At 50.3% G+C, this 22,324-nt stretch overlaps 1 protein-coding gene across 3 annotated transcripts in view; it reads right to left on the reverse strand.

The window, feature by feature from the left end:
• Tbc1d2 (TBC1 domain family member 2) overlaps window positions 1-22,324 on the reverse strand; it is a 48,610-nt gene that overhangs the window by 20,508 nt on the left and 5,778 nt on the right. For all 3 annotated transcript variants that reach the window (XM_028882781.2, XM_028882780.2, XM_028882782.2), the window contains exons 3-5: window positions 16,447-16,594; window positions 8,796-8,929; window positions 7,297-7,493 (exon numbers count right to left, since the gene is read on the reverse strand). In XM_028882781.2, the coding sequence (XP_028738614.1) occupies window positions 7,297-7,493; window positions 8,796-8,929; window positions 16,447-16,594 (479 nt within the window). The remainder of the gene's footprint in view (window positions 1-7,296; window positions 7,494-8,795; window positions 8,930-16,446; window positions 16,595-22,324) is intronic.

Raw genomic sequence — 22,324 nt, forward strand, 5'->3', positions numbered from 1 at the left:
CCCTTCCTTCACTCAGTTCTCAGCATCTCCAATCAGGCTTCCAGCCTGGAGCCCCAACCACCACCCCACTCCATCTCTACACCAGAAGTCACGCTTGGGAGAAAGGAGCTTGGGAAGAGGAAGCAGCCTCGCAGGAAGCTCATCGATATGGGAAACCGGGAGGCCAGAGAGTGTGGACCTCCTGCCCAGCCGCCATGCTGTCACGTAGAGACTGGAACCCCAGAGACAAGCTCAGACTAAAGAGGGCAGAGGGCTCCAAGTAGAAGCTCAGGAGCCCTGGCTTCTCCTCGCCCCAGCACACGGGGTCTGAAGCAGAATGCTTCTTTCCAGTGGAAACAGCCCATGAACACAGCAACGCCAGTCAAGATAGCCAAGAATGAGGAGTGGTGGGGCACATCTGCAATGCCAGCTTCTAGGAGGTGGAGGCAGGAGGATCAGAGATGTGAGGCCAGCTACAGTGAGACCTTGTTACAACAACCCAATCAATAGGTGTATCACCGGTGAACGAGTAAGTAAACAAAATGCATTGTATACATGCAAAGGAATACTACTCAGCCTTAAAAAGAAGGAACTTGACGGATGGTGGTGGCATATGCCTTTGATCCCAGCACTTGGGAGGCAGAGCCTGGGAGATCTCTGTGAGTTTGCGGCCTCTACAGAGCGAGATCTAGGACAGGCTTCAAGCTACACACAGAGAAACCCTGTCTCAGGGAAAAAAAAAGAACTTTGATTATTATAGGGATGTTTTATTAATTAAACAAGATTTTTAAAAATTTTAATGTTAATAGCTGGGGGGGGGGGTGGTGGTGGTAGTGGCACACGCATTTAATCCCAGCACTTGGGAGGCAGAGGCAGGCAGATCTCTGTGAGTTTGAGACCAGCCTCAAATTACAGAGTGAGTTCCAGGACAGCCAGAACTGCTACACAGAGAAACCCTGTCTTGAAAAACAAAAGAAAAATGTAATGTTTAGTTATTATTTGTGTATGTGTATACGTGTATGCTCATGTGTGTGTGTGCCCCTTCGTGGAAGGGAGTTGGTTCTCACCTTCCTCCAGTTCCTGGGATTGAACTCAGGTCATTAGGCTTGGTGGCAAGTGCCTTTATCCACCGAACCACCTTCTCAGCCCTGAAGGAACCTCGGAGGGTGACACACTAAGTGGAACCAGCCAGTCACAAACATGGCTGCAATTCTGCAGGTCAGGGGTAAACTAGAGAGGTCAAACTCACAGAGCCCAGAACAGTATGGTCCCCAGGGTGGGGAGCAGGAATGCAGCTGTTAAATGGCTCAGGTTTTCAATTTGCCAGAGGAAGACTGCCAGGAGATCTGTTGTACAATATGAACACACACACACACACACACACACACACACACACACACACACACACACACACACACACACACACACACCATTACAGGCCTGAGCACTTCAAAACGGCTCCAGGATGCCATGTGGTAGCACCTATGATCCTGGCACTGGGGAACAGAGACAGGGAGATCACAAACAACCAAACTAAACCAAAACAAACCTAAAACCAGACCGTAATTTTATGTTACTGTTTTTTGCTTGCTTGTTTTCGGTGGTGCTGGGCCTAGAACCCAGGACCTTGTAGATGCTCTGCCACTGAGCCACCATCCCAGTGGTCCCGTTATTATTACTATTATTTTTAAACTACAAAGTTGGGGGTGCCAAAAGTTGGAGTAATCAAACCATTTTAATGTAATAATTTTTAAAAATAAAAAATAACCATACAAGTCCATAATGCTCTTAAAAATGCAAATGGCAGCAGGCTGGAGTGTAGATACACCAGAGGACTCACCTAACATGGGCACGGGCCTGGGCTCTTCGTCCCAGCACCACAGTCCAATTGCTAAAAAGGCACACAGCTACAGTACTTTTTTGCTGACCAAAGATTTTGTGCTTATGCCAATTTTTGATGACTTGTAAAAAACATGAAACTACCATTTAGAACCAGCACTGACTGTATTGGTACAAACGGTTCAAACTCTCACCTGCTAAGAAGCTATGATGTGGCCATGTCTGGGAGGACTCTAGGAGATGAGCCTCAGCAGGTACCCATGAGAGCAGGACGGTGAAGGCTGGAGAGTGGGCAGAGATGGACAGGTCTGGTGACGCAGTTACCAGGTGACCCGCCAACTATATAAGCCACACGCCAGGCTTAGAGCCAGCCTGTGGAAACTGGCTTCACGCTCCACACATGAACCACAGGGAAATGCTAAGGGAAGCTTTTGAGACAGGCTCTCATGTAGCCTCAGGAATTTCTTTGACTAAGGATGGCCTTGAACATCTGATTGTCCCGTCTCCACCTCCCGAGGGCTGGGATTACAAGGTGTGCTACCGGGCCTGCTTCACGTTAGACCCGAACTCTACCAGCGTGGGCTACACCCCAGCCCAACATCACAGTTCTGAAGCTGCTTTTATCCTAAGGACGCTGTGGATCCCTCCTTGACAGTGACTAGTTAGCAGCGGCCACGTGCGACATGTCAGGAACACACGGATAGACGCAGCACAATCCCCTGCATCATCCTGGACCCCTGTCTGGAAGGGCTGGGTGGTTTCCAAGACCAGCAGCCATGCCTGAGGACCAGTCGTAGGAGGCAGAGAGCTGACTGAGGGACACTCCTCGATCCAGTTGTCTGGCCCGTCTCAGGTGTTCATTCCTGGTCATGAGCTGTTTGATTTTCCTTTTGAAAAGCCAGTAGGTCATCCTTTTAAATCAGCCTTTATTTTGCTAGAGCACCAATATACGCATTGCTAAGGGAAGTTCAGGAGACTGGTTGGGAGTTAACCCAGGCCTCACGCTCTGCTGTGGCGTGAGTGTGTCTAAACTTCAAATATTGATTTGCGGTCCCACTGGACTCTATTAAGAGGGAGAAAACAGTCCTTGCGTCTCTGGGGGTCCTCGAGAGGTGAGTAGCACGAGATAAGGTCATGAGGGTGGAGTGCCCACCACTGAACCCTGCTGGGGAGGAGGAAAGGACGCACACATAAGAACTCCCTGTCTCCTGCCCTATGATGCCCTGAATTGCCTCTGAATTATGCCAGCAAGGCCATCCCAGGTGCGATACCTCAGGCTTAAAGTTGGTGGGGTGCTTGCCTACAGTGAGCTATGTGGTTGTGTGTACTTGTAACCCCAGTAGTCAGGGGAGCCCTGAGACAGAACAAACCTTTTCTTCATAAAGCAGCCCTGCCTTGGGCATATTGCTACAGTCACAAAAGACAGGCTAACAGAAGCAAGGAGGCTCCATTTAACAGGGTGGCTTGGGCTGGCCACTTCACAGAATATCAACTTTCCCCTAATTAGGCAGGTGATAAAGACCTCAGTTCCCTGCAGAGTTGCCTCAAGAATTAAAGAAAAAAGTGTCAAAAGCCTTTCCTCAAGTAGTGTCAGCTAGGGTGCCTCCCGCCCCTCTTCCAAGTCAAGGCCCAGGCCCTGTCTGCAGTACTCTGAAGTTCTGGGAGGGGGCTGAAAGATTGTCCCCACTGAGTTTCCTAAACAAACAACCAAGACCTCCTGAGTGAGCCTAAGTGGCCCCACTGGGGTCCAAGCTTCCCAGCAGCTAACAGATGGCCAACACCAGCCACCAGTCAGCCATCTGCCAGGGCAGACGGCTTTCAAACTGGGCGTGACTATCAGCTCAGGGGCCTGAGGCGCCTGGCCAACCTGCCACCTGGAGCTGTCTCCTGCAGTCTAAACCTCTACAGGGCCAGCAACGGGATGCCCAGATGGATACTGGGATGAAGGCTTAACGGGTACCAGAGTCCCCGTGGATTTACTGACATAGGGAGGCATTGGGAGTGCACGCGCGTTTTCTAAGATCAGTCCTGTGTATCAGTACTTGTGTATGATGCTAGGCCATGAGACTGGGGAAGAGCGGAGGCGGCCCTGGCTGTGGACAGCATCCTAGGCCTGCAGCACCAGACCTCAGGCAAGGAGCCTCCTCTGAGCCCCTCAAGCAGGGCCCAGCGGAAGGATCGAGGCTCTAGTGGTAACAGATCAGACTCTGGGCCCAGACTCTGGTCCCTGGGAAGCTTGGGTTTGGAGACCTCTCGGAACCTCAGACCTTCAGTTTCCTGTTCGGGAAGGGAGGATGGCATCAGTGTTAAGAACTGCAGCTGGTGTCCAGACAGCCCTGGGCTGGGGCCACACGACACTGGCAGTGAGCATACTTCATCTCCTCTTCCCTGTTGGACAGCAGAGTCTTTGAGGGCAGGACTGTTGTTTGTTTTTGCTCTTTTGAGGGTCCCGCCACCCAGCTCCCAAATAAATCACATACAGAGACCTATTCTTACTTATAAATGCCCGGCCTTAGCTTGGCTTGTTTCTAGTCAGCTTTCCTTCACTTTGAATTAGCCCCATCTATCTTTTGTCTTGCCTCGCCATTCAGCTCGACGGTTCAGCTTTTCATTAGACCATCAGGTGTTTTAGACAGGCACAGTAACACAGCTTCACAGAGTTAAACAAATGCAACCTAAACAAAAGTAATGATATTCTACAACACAGGGGTTTGGTCCCAGTATGCTTTCCATAGCCTAAAATTTGAGGTAAATTCTCACAGGGCTACTGACTCCATTGATGTTCAGGTACTTCACTGGTTCTCAACCTTCCTGATGCTGCGACCTTTAATACAGTTCCTCACGTTGCGGTGACCTCCAACCATAAAATTACTTCACTGATGCTTCATAACTGTCATTTTGCTACTGTTATGGATCATAATGTAAATATCTATATTTTTGGGTGGTCTTGGGTGACCCTGGTGACAGGGCTCTTCAATCCCCAAAGGGGTCATGACTCACAGGTTGAGAACCACTGGTCTACTTGGATGGCTAAACTTAGACATGTCGCCATTTTTCCTGAAGCTAGACACATTTTCCTACCAAACACAGGGAAGCATCTCATAGGTGTTGCCCCTGGGAAAGCCAGGAGCCGTTTTCCTCCTGATGGACTCTGTCATCGCTAGCTCCAGCTGTCAACGTGACACAAACCTGGTCGCTGGGAAACAGGGACGTTCAGCTGAAGAACTGCCCAGATCAGCCTGGCCTGTGAAGCAGGGGGGCCTAGACCGGATAAAGAGGGGGGGCGGGCAAACTCGTGGGGACAGTCAGTAGGCGGCGCTGTGGTGCTCCTCCGTGATTTCTACTTGAAGCCCCGCCTTGAGTTCCGTCCATGGCTTCCCTTAATGACGGACTGTAGCCGTGTAAGATGAAACAGACCCTTTTCTCTCCAAGTTGTTTTTGGTCATGGTGTTTACCACGGCAACAAAAAGGGTTTGAGATGAATGTCTCTCTTCAGAGTCCAAAGGAGGGAACCTGCTCTTTGTAAGGCAGGAGGAACCAACATTAGGGCTGGAGGCATCCAAGTTAAAGCCTGATGGCCATACCTGGCAGCTGTGGTGCACTGTGGGGAGCCAGGCATTGGCTGAGGGTTCAGAACTGGACCTCTCCACCAAGAATGGCCATAACTCCCTTTACCAAGTGGAGACAGGCTGGGAGTTTACCGGACACACTACAGTCAGAATGCGGGTCTGTGCCGGGAGTCACCGCTGGACTGTTGTACACGCATGAGACAGGCTGGAAGCGGTGAAGTACCCTCACCCTGTAAGTCAAAGGCGAGACCACAAACCCCTTTTCCCCAACCATCTGTCCCAACAAAGTGAAGGTTTCCTAGGAAATTACCCAGTAAAATCACATTTTGAAAGGCCCAGACAACTTCCTCATGACCTTCTCCTTTGAATGTGAATCTATAGCCCGGCAGCCCCGAAAGGTCCCCAAGGGTCTTGCCTTCACCTATGGAAGGCAACGAGCCTCCAGAGGTGCCCAGGTCTCCAAGGGCTTCCGGAGCACCTCTGGCCATTTGTTATGCCTTAGAAAGAAAGGTTAGGTAAGGGGTGAGCTACCTGTACACTCTGGGAGGACAGGACATGTGGGGACAGGACAGGCTGTGTTTACAATCACGGTTTCCTTTCCTTTTTTTTTTCTCCCCAAGTTTGGGTGAGGAGCTTCAGTGACGTGAATCTGGGGGTCCCACAGCCATTTCAGTTCAACTGAATACCCTTTTCTGACCGGGGAGCCGGAAGGACAGAAGGAAGAGGATCACAGGGCTCAGGGAAGACCTGAGCTCCCACATCACGGCTATGTCCCCACACAGGACATGGCACATGCGGCAAGTACACGTCCGGGTGTTCATTCGCCCCACGGCTACCCCTGCGATGCGACGCGTGTCCTGTACGGGCTGGGCCTGTGACCTTCGCTCTGCTCTTCCCTGACGCCAGCACACTGTGTGCATGCGCACTGCCGGCCCGAGGTGAAGACAAACGAATGGAAGAACCCCCTCCAATCACCATCTACTTCACTAACCGTAACTCCTGGCCTTCGGTGAAGGGGCGAGGTTAGCTAGGAGAGAGCTTCTCTCAACTGCCTTCTCCCCAAACAGGGCAGAAAGCACAAGCAGAACCATAGACATGAGTGAAGACTGAGCAGGACAAACCACGTGCCCCACCCCAGCCCGAGTCCTGTGCAAGCAAGGACCAGGAAGAAAGAAAGCAGGAAGGGTCCCTGGGCAGCCGGAGCTCAGGCACAAGCTTCCACCTTCCTCACTGGGGCAAAAGAACCCACCAAGGCCCTACGTGGGCTTTGTGGTAACAGCTGTGAGACCTTCACTTTCATTATGCTAGAGAGAGGTACCTGGCCAGCGCGGCCGCTCTCCCACGCGCCTGCCACTGACGCTCACCACATCACAGAACAGCCTTTACCATAAAAACATGCCTTGCTCTGAGTTGAAGCCTTCTGAATAACGTTAAGGCCTCTGGGCGCGTGCCCTGTATTTTCCATAACGGCCCCACACCTCCTCTTTGTAACTGCGACGGTGAACTTCTCATGTGACAACGAAATCACCTGGCCTGTCACCGTTCTCTGCCACACATTGCCAGCTTCCTCTGTCCTGTGTCAGTCCCTCAGGTGCACACAGTCATCAGGTACCACCACCCCTCCCTGTGCGTCAGGGACCCCTCCTAAGACCCTGATCCAGACAGCACCTCCCAGACACTGCCTTTCTTCATGTCTCTAAGAGGCATCCAAGAATCAGTTATTAAAGGGAGCCTCCAGAGACCCCTGCCTTTGGTGTCACACCTGGTTTGTGTGACAGCATGTTTCTGAGTGATTGATAGCGAGGCCCTCTGACCTCCACAGTTGTCCTGTGAAGACCGCAGACTAGCTGTGCCGGGTTGGGTTGAGGCAAAGCACAGTGACCAGCAGGGCTCCAAGGGCTGGGCTCACCTTCTGGGACTTCAGCTCCTCGGTGAGCATCAGCACTTGCTGTTCCAAGGCCACCGCCCTTTCCTGGGCTGTGCGGCTCCGAGCCAGCCCGTCAGAAAAGAATGGGAAAGTGTTGCTTTGTCGCTTAGGTTTCTGCATGGGACTCGAGGGCAGTGAGGTCCTGGGTGCAGGCCTGGGAGGATCCTCCGGCTCTTTTCCTGCTCGAGGAGAAAAACACAGATGTCAGGATGGGCAGAAACAATAAAATTCTCCATCTACATACGGATGCCTCACCCACACAACGGCACCTTTCCCCATGAATTACAAAGAGGGAAATACACTTTGCTTCATTTGTGAATCACCACTAAGAATTTTGAGGGAAAGATGGCAGTGGTGGTCACATAATAGTGTGAACGCACGTAATGCCACAGAATGGTGTAATGAAAAGTAGTAAAATGGGAAATTGTTATGTATATTTTACTACAATAAAACATCCTCGAGCCTGGTGTGGGGTGCGTGCCTGTATCCCAGCATGGAGGCAGAGGTAGAAGATCAGAAGTTCAAGGTCATCCTCCGCTACATAGCAAGTTAGAGGCCTGGGATACACAAGGCTCTGTCTCAAGGTGGAAGCAAAGCGATCCTTGTTTTTAACCCCTGGAGGCCCAGGAGAATGCTGGAGGCCTTCAGCTTTGACATTTCACTCCAAGAGGGACGGGAGACTTGTAAGACTCAGAAGGTAAACAAAGGGTAGACAGATGGTAACTCATTGGAGAAGGGACACCTGGGAGACTCCGGAGGTCCCTCCCCAGGAGTGTAAAACTAAGTAAACTGCTCGGGCAGGAGACAGATCAAGCGACTTCACAGACGCTGATCTGCCCGTGAGGTGTGCAGAGAGCTCCAGGGGTGCAGCTTTCGGAAGTCTGTACCTGTGCTGGGCACCTCTGGGTGATAAAGTTGTTTGAGTCATTCCTGACCCTTTTAGGTAACCCCAGTAAAACCCACTGGTTCAGCCAAGCTGGACTTTGGTATAATCATTATTTTAGTCTGTCGTGGGTCCCCTTCCTGGGGGTAAATAGACGTGTGTGTGTGTGTGTGTGTGTGTGTATGTGTGTGTGTTACATCTCCCCAGGAAAAGTCTGTCACACTCCATACACCACTAAGGACTGAATGTTTGTGTCCCCATAGCCCCAGGCTGAAGCTCTAGTCCCCAGTCCGATGGCATTAGGGAGGAAGGGCCTTAAGTAACTGAGATGAAGGCATGAAGGTGGAGCCCCGTGACAGGATTTGTGCCCTCAGAAGGGGAAGATGAGACTCTCAGCACCTGAGAAGACAGCAGTGGCTGTCTCCAAGCCTAGAATGGAGCCTTGAATAGAATCCAAACCTTCAGTGTGCTGACCTTGGACTTCTCAGCCTTCCACCCAACCAGAACTACACTAAATGTACTCTGCTTGAGCCACACACATACGCTCTTGCAGGCAGGGAGGACAAAGGGCTTGGTCTCAGACCTGGGCAGAGCTCACCTGGAGTGCTGGGGTCCGAGATCAAGGGCTGCTCCCCGCCTTGAGGCTCCACACCCTGTGGAGACTCTTCCACTAGTGGTCCATGGCCTGTGGCTTGGGCCTGCTTGTTGCCACGGATATTGTGCATGGTATTTCTGAAAGGAGAAGCGAGGAGCATGAGGCTGGCAACCTCTCTGCTCTTCTTGCTGCCTGCTCGAGCTCCGGCCTCACCAGCACGCTTCCAACCATCCAGATTGGGCTCCACACTCCCTATCCTGTGTGAGGCACCACCCTCCTGCCCCAAGCCCCTCATCCTTCTCATTTAGCCCTTTCTACACTATACTTCCCCTCCCTTTTATTCTTGATGAATTTCACACGCATAGATGTAGTGTAATATTTTTTAGACTTACTTTATGAGTGTTTTGCCTGCATGTATGTCTATTTTAGTTAGAGTTTCTATTGCTATGAAGAGACACCATGACAACAGCAACTCTTATAAAGAAAAATATTTGATGGGGTGGCTTACAGTTCAGAGGTTCAGTCCATTATCATCATGGTGTGACATGGTGGCATGCAGGCAGACACAGTGCTGGAGAGCTAGCTGAGAGGCCTGCATCTTGACTTGCAGGCAACAGGAAGTGGTCTAAGACACTGGGTGTGGCTTGAGCATACATAAGACCTCAAAGCCCGCCCCCACAGTGATGCACTTCCTCCAACAAGGCCACACCTACTCCTACAAGACCACACCTCCTAATAACGCCACTCCCTTTGGGGTCCATTTTCCTTCAAACCACCACATACGTCTGTGAACCACGTGCATTCCTGGCGTCTGTGGAGGTCAGAAGAAGGCATCAGATCTCTTTATAACTGGAGTTACCAATGGCTGTGAGCTACCAAGGTAGTGTTGAGAATTGAACCCAGGTGGTCCTCTACAAAAAGAACAAGTGCTCTTGACCACTGAACCATTTCCCTAGCCCCCTACAAAGCATCTTGACCACCTATCTACCCATCTTCCTCCCTCCCACCTTCCTCAGGACCCCACCCCCAACATATGCCCTTCCTACTGAGTCTGCTTGAGCATGGACAACCTACTGTTGGCCACAGCCTTGAAGAACAATGTCTCCCTCCCCCGGCAGCCACCAGTGGCCAATAGTTCCTCAGCTAGGGGTGAATCTCATGAGCCTCTCCCCAACTGATGCTGGAATTACTGACTGGCTTTATTTTGTACAGGTCTTTTACAGGTAGCCACATCTCTGCAAGTTCACAATTGCAATGGACACTGTTTCTTACAAGCTTGGTTCCGGCAGCCCCAACCCTGGAGTGTGTGTTCCATACTTGTCGTTCTGCTTGCTCGTAGACCGAGAACCGTGACTGTAATAAGAGATTGCTTCACGTCTGTTGAACAAATGTTGAATGGACTTGCCAACCTAACTTCCCCAAACCCTCTGGCCTCCTAACTACCGTGCCCAAAGTGGTTCCTGGCTCTGCTGAGGCATGTTGTAAGCATTTCCTGGCAGCTTTCTGCTTTTGCCCTCTTCCTGGACCCAGACCCACCCTGCCTTGCAGGTTTCACTGACTCATGGTTTCCAAGGGCCTTATTACACCGGTTCCCAGGCCAGCTTCAGCCAATAGCTTGTTGAAGCCGAGGCCCCATCCGCGGGTCCAGACTTTAACCCCTGTGCGGTTCACAGAAAGAGCCAGCTAGCACCAAAGGCCTGAGAGAACAGACTACAGCAACATTCATGGTCCACCCGATGAAGAGGCGGCTCAAGTGTTCATTTTCCCTGGCAAAGAGATAAAACACATCAATTCTGAAATCAATAGCAAGGGGGAGAAAAAGAGCAAACTGTTTGAAGACCCGGGCTGTACAAAAAGAAACAGCCTAGGCACAACAAAAAGAAACAGGCCGCAGGAGGTACACCTGTCCAGGGAGGGCGGCCACGGCGTGTGGCGGGGAGGATGAGGGTTTCTGAAAGGCAGCCACAGAGCATCCGTGTTTCCCAGTGGAGTTTTGTAGGAGGGGTTCGGAAGGCAGAGAGACTTAGCCATTGGCCTTTGAAATTTCCCGAGAGCTGGTTCAATGTGGATGCAAAAGATGTGAAGAATCCGGTGCCTGAGTGATTGAAATGTGTTTTGAATGCTCCTATTTGTGAGTCCACAATGATCTTACATTCAAAATCCTTTTGCCATGTAGGAAAAAGGTTAAACTCAGCCCCACCTCACCTCCACGTTTGTGTGTGGGCTGTGGGAAATATTGGTATTTTCTTCATTCACTATCTAATTTTTTTTTTTTTTTTTTTTTTAGACAGGGTCTCTCACTGACCCCAGAGCTTGCTGATCAGTTACGCTGGCTGGCCAGAGAGCCCCGGAGATCTTCCTGGCTCTGCCTCCCCAGTGCTCCAGTCAGAGGCAGGTGCCAGGGACCTGAGGTCCACACATCAGGCACTTTACCACTGAGCCCATCTCTCCAGTTCTTCCTATTCATTTTAAAATTTGTTTTGTTTTGGTTTTGGTTTTTTGAGACAGAGTTTCTCTGTGTAGCTTTGCGCCTTTCCTGGGACTCACTTGGTAGTCCAGGCTGTCCTCGAACTCACAGAGATCCGCCTGCCTCTGCCTCCCGAGTGCTGGGATTAAAGGCGTGCGCCACCACCGCCCGGCTCATTTTTTAATTTTTGAGACAGGGTCTCATGCATCTCAGATTGCATTACAAATTTACTGTGTGACATAGAACGACTGTGGACTTGTAATCCTTCTGCCGTGGGCTGCTGGGGATCAAGTGCAGAGCTTTGATGAGCCTGAGCGGGAAGGGCTCTCTCTACTGAGCTACATCGCCAGCCCCACGTTTCTCTTGACCCAATCTCACTGAGAATACTTACTGTCACAGAGTATCCATGAACATCTCCTGCCTTAAATAAAGAATAGGAAAAAATGAAATATATTGATATGCTGACTCTTTTTCTAAAAGAGAGAAAGAAAAAAAAAAAAAGAGACAACATTAAGAGTTACCCTGTCTAGTGAGGGATAATATTTTCTGTGATTTGCGGAAATTTGTTCTGAGATGTAACAAACAACTAGTTTCCACTATGACCAGTTACCATTTAGGTGCTATTGCCCCCGGAGGGCATTTGCTAAGGGGCAGTGGGGTGGGGATGTTCAGACAAGAGGATATGAAAGTCAGTAGACCTACGTGGGCCTCTGACTCTGCTGTACCATCCCTGTGTGAGACACGTGCTTTGAGAAACAGGATAGATGACAGTCACTCTGGAAAACCCTCATTCCACAAACGCTCAGACGCTGGAGAAACACAAAACGCGGTTTTCAAGAGTCTGGTTCAGGTCCCAGAAAAGGAAGGGAATAAGGGCCTGAGCCTGATAATGGATGTGAAACTGGGACAGGTTGAAAAGGACAGTGGGTGCAGAGATCAGATCAGCAACCCCCCCCCCAACTCAAAGGGAGTGCTGCGTCCCTCCTCGGGTATCTGCAGAACTTTCTGGGGGAAGCCACCCCAGCCCTTCAGGCTCTAGTTATTAGGTCTACTCAGATTTTGAGTTCTTTTTCAGTCAGTCCAGCAGTTTGTGTCTTTTTAGGAATTTGTCCTTTTCATCTAAAATTTCAAATTTATCCCTCAGAGCCTGTTTCATTTTTGACAGGGACTCACTAAGTAGCTCAGGCTGACCTTGAACTCAGAACCTTCCTGTCTCAACCTCCTGAGTGCTAGGTCCTCCCAACCACCATGTCTGGCCCTAACAATCCTTTTCCATCTCTATAGAGTTGGTAGTAAATGACCCCCTTTTTTTGTTATTGTTCCCAAATTTAGTAATTTGAATTTTCTCTCTTTCTTGACCTAGCTAAAAGTTATCAATTTTGTGGGACTTTAAAAAGAAGAGCCATTTTCTTTCATTTGCACGTGTGTGAACACACACACATGCACATGCCACAGCACATGTGCAGAGATCAGAGAGCACTCTGGGGAGTTAGTTCTCTTTCGCCATCACGTGTGTTCCAGGGACGGAACTCGGGTCCCCAGGCTTGGCAGCAGACACCTGTGCCACCTCACCAGCCTGAAACTTAGTTCTAAAAGGAGATCCAGTCTGCTTGTTTTCAATAGATGGGGTCAGAATAAGGAGTGAATGAGATTGTCTTTTCACCGATTGATAAGGAATGTAGTCATCGGTGAGATTAAGATCAGCATTATGATCCTAATAACCAGACCAATAGCCAATAACCATTTGGTTACTATTAAGACCCTGCTACTAAAGACCCCTGACTTCTAGGACTGGTCATTGCCCTTCTTGCTTCTTACTCCCCCTGTGAGAAAGTCAATGTCAGTGGGCATGCAGGAAAGACCACCAACCCCCGCGATGGGGGTCAGGGTGTGCCCAGCACTGCTAGCATGCGGCTCACAGGTCACAAGCCACAAACACTGGAGAGGGAACAAGGGACACAGGCCGTAGCCAGAGGCACTGGCCGAGTGGGGTGAATGTCACTGCTGCCCACACTTCCTTTTGTCAGGAGTTAAGTGTGGTGGTATTGTGTTCCCCAAAATATTGTGCACCCTAATAAACTTATCTGGGGTCAGAGGACAGAACAGCCACTAGACAGACATAGAGGCCAGAAAATGGTGGCACGTACACCTTTAATCCTATCACTTGGGAGGCAGAGATCCATCTGGATCTCTGTGAGTTCAAAGCCACACTGGAAACAGCCAGGCGTGGTGACTCACGCCTTTAATCCCAGAGAGTGATGGCAGAAAGCAGAAAGATATATGAGGTGTGAGGACCAGGAACTAGAGATGGTTAAGTTTTTAGGCTTTTGAGCAGCAGTTCAGCTGAGATCCATTCTGGATGAGGACTCAGAGGCTTCCAGTCTGAGGAAACAGGATCAGCTGAGGAACTGGCGAGGTGAGGAAGCTGTGGCTTGTTCTGCTTCTCTGATCTTCCAGCATTGACCCCAGTACCTGGCTCCAGGTTTGTTTTTATTAGTAAGACTCTTTAAGATTGGTGCTACAATTAAGCTTCCCCAGCATGTCACGGGGGCTTGTGACTAGTGGTCCTTGGGTGTGGAAGAGCAAGAAAATCCCAACTTTAAGTCAGGAAGGGCCTTTTTGGTCCTGGCTGTAATCTCTCTGGAATAGAGATGCCTTCTGCCTTTTACCACTGTCCAGGTGGCCCCGGCCCCTGGAGGAAGCATCTCTCTGCCATCAAGTTTGCCTGGAGCAATTCAGATTACTCTCCGTGTGCGCTGGCTCCTGGGGTGGTTGATCGTCACTGTCCGCTTGCTTTACTAGATTTGAATCACCATGGAAATGCACCTCTAAGTGCGCCTGTGAGATGTTTCCAGAAAGCTTTAACTGAAGGGAGACGACCCACCTTGAACGTGGGCAGCATCATGCATGGACACGGAGGGTTCCAGAATGAATAAAGAGGAGAAAATGAGTTATACACTCATGTGACTCTGCTTCCTGACTGAACGCAAGGTGCCTGGCTCTCGCCTCCATGCTTTCCTGGATACCCTGGGCTGCCTGTGACCCAGAACAAGCCCCGCTTCCTTGAGTGGCTTTAGCTAGGTCACAGCAGTGAAAGGAGTACCAAACTCAGCTCTGTTCCGAAAGGCTTGGTCAGCACGGGGTGATGAGGATGAAGGGCAAGAGCAGCCAGCAGGCCAGTTATCCTCCTGGGTCGCCTCCTCTGCCAGGGCGGTTAGGAACAGATCATAACACAAGCTCCCCCCCCCTCCCCCCCCCGCCCCCTCAGGCCAAGTTCTAAGAGCGACACGATGATGCATCATATTCACTTCATCTTCACAACAGCCTGGAAGCGAGCGTTATGACGTGTCCCGATGGGCGGGGAGGAGAACTGAGTGTCAGGCCTGATGCTTTCCAGCAGCTCACTATGAACCTGTCCTAACCAGTCAGCGAGAGCACAGGGCCTCTGGCGGTGCTCAGGATGCCTTTCACCCTGTCCCCCGAGGATGCCCTGTGCTCAGGATGCCTTTCACCCTGTCCCCCGAGGATGCCCTGTGCTCAGGATGCCTTTCACCCTGTCCCCCGAGGATGCCCTGTGCTCAGGATGCCTTTCTCCCTGTCCCCTGAGGATGACCTGTGCTCAGGCTGCACCAGGGCAAGCTCACGGCCTGCCAGGGCCAATGCCACGCACAAGGGCAGCTCTCATTTCACCCGGTCATCCTCGGGCTGTTCCGGCAGTGCAGGGAACTAAAATGCAATGTTGCTGTTGCCTTGTGTCTGCGGCTATCACAAGCGGCTGGAGGGCAGTGCCGGGGCGATGCCGTGAAACTTCCTTCCTTTCTGTTTCCACATGCCCTCTGTTCCACTTTTGTGGCTGTGGCCTCCCTCAGGCACACACCACCTGTCCTGGATACATGCTGGCTGGGAGGCTGGCCTTCCCAGGTTCCTCTTCCCTGTAGCATGTTCCCAACACACTCGGTTCCTCTCAGTCTCTCTCCAGAGGGATAAGCCCTGCAGTCTGGGTGCTGCTCACCCATGCTCCAGGTCCCCCCAGGGTTCCGTCTCCAGCTCAGACCTCTCTCCTGGGCTCCATGCCCCTCTGTCCAAATTGCTTTGGTTAGTACTTCCCACAGCCAGCAGTCCCCAGAAGACACCCCTGTCTTCTCTCTAAAGCCCGTTTCTCTCCCAGGAAGGACAGACATTGCTACCCTCTCAGACACACATACACATAAAATAACAAAATTAAAAATAATAATAATAAAAAAAGGCAGTCAGGACCTGGCATGGTGGTTCATGCTCATAATTCCAGCACTCAAAAAGCTGAGACTGGGGGATTGCTACAAGTTCAGGGCCAGCCAGGGCCACAAGGTGAGTACCAGGCTAACCTGGGGCTACAGAGTAAGACCTTGTCTCAACGCCCTCCACCACAATTAGTTGACATGACTGACATGACCAAGGACATGTGTTAGAAGTAAATAATTTGATATGGAATCACCATTTGATGTGATCTCAGCTACACATAGATATGTAGAGCTTTTTACCACTGCTAAGGATGATGAGCGGTAAAACCATGGGTAATTTCGCCGGGCGGTGGTGGCTCACGCCTTTAATCCCAGCACTTGGGAGGCAGAGGCAGGCGGATCTCTGTGAGTTCAAGGCCAGCCTGGGCTACCAAGTGAGTTCCAGGAAAGGCGCAAAGCTACACAGAGAAACCCTGTCTTGAAAAACCAAAAAAAAAAAAAAAACAAAAAAAAAAAACCATGGGTAATTTCTAATGATTTTCCTTTTAAGATTTTGTTTATCGGCATGTGGCATGGTGTGTGGGGAAGTGGGGGAGGGTGGGTGCTTGTGGGGACAGCTCTAGGGCGGAGGTTCCCTCCTCCCACCTTTATGCTCATTTCAGGGACTCCGGTCACCAGGTTTGAGCAGCAAGTGCTTTCCCAGCCGAGGCCCTGTTTTTCTATTTTGAAGCAAGATCTCACTATGTAGCCTAGGCTGCCCTAGAACTCATGACACCCGTGCCTCTGCCTCCCAAGTGCTGGGACTACAGTCCCTGGCATATCAAATAACAATGTGATTAATTGAAATGAAGTCAACAATCCCCGCCTTGTCCTATCTCTACACAGAGCAGCAACCAGATGAAGCTCACAGGAAGGGGTGCTTTGGACTGGCTGCCTCTTATCCCCCCCCCTCCCCCGGGGCACTTACTGTATCTCCGTCCCCAGATGCTTCAGGGAGATGTTCTGAAGGGCTGAGGGCCTGGCAGGGACAGGCTGCAAGGCAGCTGCTGCACCCACAAGACCGGTGGGGGTTTTCACAGGACACAGGAACTCCTCCAGCTCCTCCTCCTCTTGTTCTAGGGAGCCAAAGACAGGCAGTCAACACTGGCAGGAACTAGCGTCCTTCGGTAGGAATGCCATAGTCCCAGGCTATGGGCTCAGCTCTGACTGACAGCGTGCAGGGCTGTGACAGCTGCCGGGCCAGCACACTTGATGCACGTTAACAGCAAAGCAGCTGTAAAACGATCTGTTTTGTGGCTGCAGCCTTCCCAGAGACTCTTCACAAACGTGCAGGCCTGCAGTTAGTCTATATCTCATAAGCCACTTAAAAGACGGCTGAGATGTGCCAAAACTCGATGGGCCAAGGGGTCTATCCTAACATCATCTGTAGTATAATTAAGTGGAAATAACTTTTCCCAGGGTTGTTTGTTTGTTTGTTTGTTTGTTTATAGCATGTGCCACGTGTGTGGGAGAGCATATATACATGTTCGCATGTGTATTGGACACACATGCATATGTATGTGCTAGTGTGTGGTGGCCAGAGGTTGATGTCAGACATCTTTCTCGATCTCGGTGCTTTGTTTACCAACAGTGTCTCTCACTGTGCCCAGAGCTTGCTGATAGGACAGTCTGTCTATCCAGAGTGCTCTGAATCTCCTGGCTCTAGCCCCAGGACCAGAATTACAGGGGCCAGGGGCCACACCCACCTGGGTTTCACATGAGTTCTGGGGGTCCGACTTGCTGGTTCCCGGGCTTGCCTGGCAACCCTTTATCTACTCAGCCAGCTCCCTATCCTTTTTTTTTTTTTGGGGGGGGGGACATGGAGTCTCACTAAATTGCTCACACTGGCCTTGACCCTGTAGTCCACACTCCTGCCTCCAATTCTCACCACCCAGGATTGCAGGTGCACACCACCAGAGGGAGGCTGGGTAAATCATGATGCCTCCACACAACTACGTGGAAAATGTTGATGAAGAATTCAAGAGAAGTGGGCGGCTGAAGCAGGAGAATTGCTGTGCGTTCCAGGCCAGCCTTTTCCTCCAGTGAACATAGGAACATACATGGAATATAATATTCAGTGGGAAATGCCTGATTGAAACTGGAGTTACAGTTGGTCTCAATTACACTGAAAAGTTTCAAATAGACTCTGCACGGGTTAGGGATGTTGCCTGGATGCACAAGCTCCAGAATCCAAGGCTCCAATTCTCAAAAAGAAAGGAAGAAAGAAAGGAAGGAAGGAAGGGAGGGAGGAAGAAAGGAAGGAAGAAGGAAGGGAGGAAGGAAGGAAGGAAGGAAGGAAGGAAAGAAAGAAAACAAACAAACTTCTTGATCGTAAGAGTGACTGGAACCTTCCCATTACTATGCTGGCTATAAATTATGCAGCTATAAACAAGATTTAAGATCAATTGGCAGCAAAGACTTCTAGTCAGCTATCAATTTGCATCTAATCATCAGCCATTTGTCACAGGGCAATTCAAAACTGCCACTTAAGAAAAGGTCACTATGGACGCCTTTAACCCCAGCACTTGGGAGGCAGAGCCAGGCAGATCTCTGTGAGTTCGAGGCCAGCTTGGTCTATAGCGTGAGATCCAGGAGAGGCACCAAAACAACACAGAGAAACCCTGTCTCGAAAACAAAAAACAAAACAAAACAAAATCTCACCACTTGCTCAAGTGACATTGACCAGGTTATTTTCCGGCCCCACCAAACTGTTTTGCAGTCTCAGTCTGTTTACTCCTCAGTGTTTCTTTTGTACCAGTATGCAGGATCACTAAGTGAAAAGATCACAGGCTGGGCTCGTATCTGGGCTTCACTACACATACCTTAGTGGGATTTCAAAGCATAATATGGATAAAGGGCATGAATTTTATCATATGAGTCTCTTTAAAAACACCCTCTGTACCGACAGGCGTGGTGGCGCACGCCTTTAATCCCAGCACTCGGGAGGCAGAGGCAGGTGGATCTCTGTGAGTTCGAGGCCAGCCTGGGCTACCAAGTGAGTTCCAGGAAAGGCGCAAAGCTACACAAAGAAACCCTGTCTCGAAAAAACCACAAAAAAAAAAAAAAAAAAAAACCCAAAAAAAAAACACCCTCTGCTTATGCTGGCTGGTGGCGGCGAACACCTTTAATCCTAGAACTTGGGAGGCAGAGACCGGCAGATCTCTGTGAGTTTAAGACCAGCTTGGTCTACAGAGCGAGTTCCAGGACAGCCAAGGCATAAACTACCCTGTCTTGAAAAATCTACCAAAAAAAAAAAAAAAAAAAAATGTAGGTTTCATGCCCTCTACCATGATAAGGGTTGCTCCTAATTAGTAGTAAGTTGGTAAGAGGTTTAGAATTCTTGGATTAAATATATATCTGACTAGAGATAACCTGTTACTCTTCAGATTTCTTCTAGTTAAAATCCTGGATTTTGAAGATAAGAAAGAGCGAGCTGTATCATGACTCACTGTTCTGGAATCTGCATGACCTTTACTATGTTAGCTTTTAAATGTCTTAAAGTTTTGGACTTGCCAGCCTATCCCAGCTATCTTTGTAAACAAATGACATGCCCTTATAATTGCATACAGTCGGTATGTAGCAGTGTGGAGAGCCCTTACCTGATGTAATAAATGCATGGATCCTGGAAAAGAGTGTGATTGGGGTTGCATGGTGGTGATCACGGGAAGGGGGGTCGGGCGGGAATGGAGGCTGCTTTAGTCACCCAAGAAAACCTGTAATCTCTTAAACAGTGGGCCACACGCTGATTCCCAGCAGGCTCCAGCCACTGCAGAGGCTGGTCTGTTGACTTGGCGGGAACACTCAGAGCTGTTCTTTGGAGGCCTCCTTTCTATCCCCCTCTCCCCACATAGGGACTGGGGGATACTGAGGCTAAGGAGCAGGCCAGGGAGTCACAGCTCAGGACCCAGGTAGGCAGGAGCTGGGGCCAAGAGCTGTTCTGAGAGGTCCTTCCACCTCAAGCCAGAGCAGACTCCCTGGGGGAAGAACAGGGAGCCCGGGAGGGCTGGGAGGGCTGGAGCTCACTGGACCTGCATGACGAGGGGCAGCAAGGAGGTGAGGCATTAGCAACAGGTTCGGTACCAGAGCTGAGCCTGTGGACAAGGACCAGATGGGAAGGCCATGTGTAGGATATGGCTAGGAGTTTGGGTTATGAGGGTGTGTGGGGAAAGCATGTGTGTTTGTATGTATGTGTGAGGGGGAGTGTGTGCTTATGTGTATACGTGTGTGTGTGTGTGTGTGTGTGTGTGTGTGTGTGTGTGTGTACGTTGTTTGTTAGTCAGCAGGAGCCTGAAGTACTAGACCTGCCTTTGGCTGGAATAGCTGTGGCTAGGCCCCTGTTTCCACACAGAGGATTCGGTGATCTGTTGAAAATTTCTAACACCAAAATGAGCAAATGAAAACTCAGGAAGGCTACTCTCTACCCTGTGCTCTTCACAGTTAGAGAACACGGAAATAGAAAAGGATAAGGCCCCATAATGTGGATTCTAACCTTTCAGATTCTGGGCAGATTCCATATAAAACTTTCTTACTCATCAAAACTTTAATCACCCTCCCTCTCCCTATTCAGAGCAACCAAAACCAGTTTCTCTCAGATTCTAGGATCTTAGTGTGTGCTTCTTTTGCAATGCCAGGTCTCCCACGCCCTCCCCTCTCTCTGCCTGTGGCCCAAGAGCAACTCTGCCTGGGGTGGGGGCGGGGTGGGGGGTCACCAGAAAGGAAAGAGCAGCTTGGAGAGGATAAGATCTGTGGGGAAGCCAAAGCCAGCCAGTGACATGAGCTCAGATGCAATTCAGCCATTTTGCCTTTTTTACTAAACTCTGTGGCTCACTGGGGCAGAACGCTGAAAAGTGGGGGTGCCCAGGAAGGCACCACACACATAGTGGTCGTACCACAGCTGAGACCAGCACTTCCCACTGGAGGCAGATTTGATGGCCCAAGAAAGGCTCCCAGGGAGAAGATCTCGCTAGGCAGAGACAGCAGCCCTCAGACTTCTCTTGCCTGAGCCTCGGGCCACCCCTGCACTACAAGGAAGTCCCGGCCCCCACAAAAAGGGCCTAGGCCAGGAGGCTGCAGCTTCTGTGGTGCAGCCCCGAGTGGCCCCTCAGCTCTGAGGTGTGAACCTGCAGGACGCAGTTTGAATTTGAGGGTGGGCACTTCCTTGCCAAGGGGCCTCGGCTGCCTCCGCTATAAAATGAGAATAACACCTGGAAGACGAAGGATTCCAGGAGCTGACACACGGCCACGCTAGAGCAGTGTTGGTAAATGGGAGCTACTGATGGCGGACATTTATGGATGTCCCCTGTGAGCTGTGGCTTCCTTTGGCAATGTATGATTACAGAAATCTGTCAGTTTTCCTCTGACTGTTCTTGGCTCTCTGGGGACCACTGTGTAGGTGAAGTATAAAATAAAGCTGCAGAGAACATGACTCCAGACTGGTCAAGGGTTTCAAGGGTGTGACGGAACTTTCTTTCTTTTTTTTTTTTTCTTCTTCTTTTTTTTTTTTTTAACAGGACCCAGCCCAGCCTCTGTGACTCAAAGTCAGAAGTGGATCAGGAGGCTTGCACAGCCTTCTGCTTCCTCAGGAAGGATAGGGAGGGGCTGGAGTAGGGCAGCATGCTCCAAATAGCTAATCTAAGGCCCAGCTGTTTGTTCAAGATTCCAGAGAGAAAAGGAGGCAGGCATAGTAGACATGCTTCTAACCCCAGCATCCGGGAAGCCGAATCAAGATGATCACCATGAGTTTAAAGCTGGCCTGGGCTGCACAGTGAGACTGAAGCCAACCTGGGCTACAGAGCAAGCAAGCAAACAACGGACTCCACAAAGATTTTTTTCCTCTGGGCGGGGGGGTGGGGGGAGCATATATATATATATATATATATATACATATATATATATATATATATATATATATATATATGATGTAGGAAGTTTCCGCTCAGGGCCTGGGTCCTGCAGGGGTATGCTTGCTACAGGATGGAAAGGCTGTCAGGTGAAGTCCATACCCTGCTTCCCAAATCTCAGGCCGGTGCTCTCCCTGGGATACCACCACCCTGGTTACAGGCCACCATGTTGCCTGCCCCATGAAAAAAAATGCTAGCCCCAGACAGGCCTAGTCATGTGTACTGACGCACAGCTATGGACCAGGTGTGGCAGAGCTGAAGAGGCTGGAGGGGTTCCACATCGTGCCCTTGAGCCTAGTTCTTCACATTTCAGATCCACACACACAGGAAGGAGGCGCTCTCCTTGGCTTTGCTCTGAAGTTGGCTGTGTCAACTCAGGCTATAATTTTCCACACAGACAGGGCTGCCTGGCTGGGTGGTGGTGGTGGGTATGAGCCAGAGCAGAAGGATGGGAGCAGAGAAACCCTCGAGAAGCCTGCTGGAAGCTGTATGGTGGTGTGTGCCTGGAATCCCAGCACCTGAGAGGAGGAGGCAGGAGGCACACGAGTTCCAGAACAGCCTCAGCTACACAGTGAGTTCAAGGTCAGCCTGGGCTATGTGAGACACTGTCTCATAGCAAAAAAAAAAAAAAGACTGCCCAAAGAAGTGAACGACTACTCACGACAAGGAGCAGTTGTTAAGACAGTAGTGACAGCCCATTAGTGTGCATGTGCAATTACACTAGTAAGAGTATATAGGTACTGTTAGGGCACCAATAGCATGTATATGCTACTATGATAGCTACAGCACATGCCTGCATATGGTAACAACAGCATGCGTATGTTATTGTCAGAGTAATACTACTTACTGCGTACTACAGTGTGTACTGCTGTGATAGTGTTAACATGCATGCTGTGATAGTAACAG

The sequence above is a fragment of the Peromyscus leucopus genome, chromosome 2 (assembly GCF_004664715.2).
Source record: "Peromyscus leucopus breed LL Stock chromosome 2, UCI_PerLeu_2.1, whole genome shotgun sequence".
Lineage (NCBI taxonomy): Eukaryota > Metazoa > Chordata > Mammalia > Rodentia > Cricetidae > Peromyscus > Peromyscus leucopus.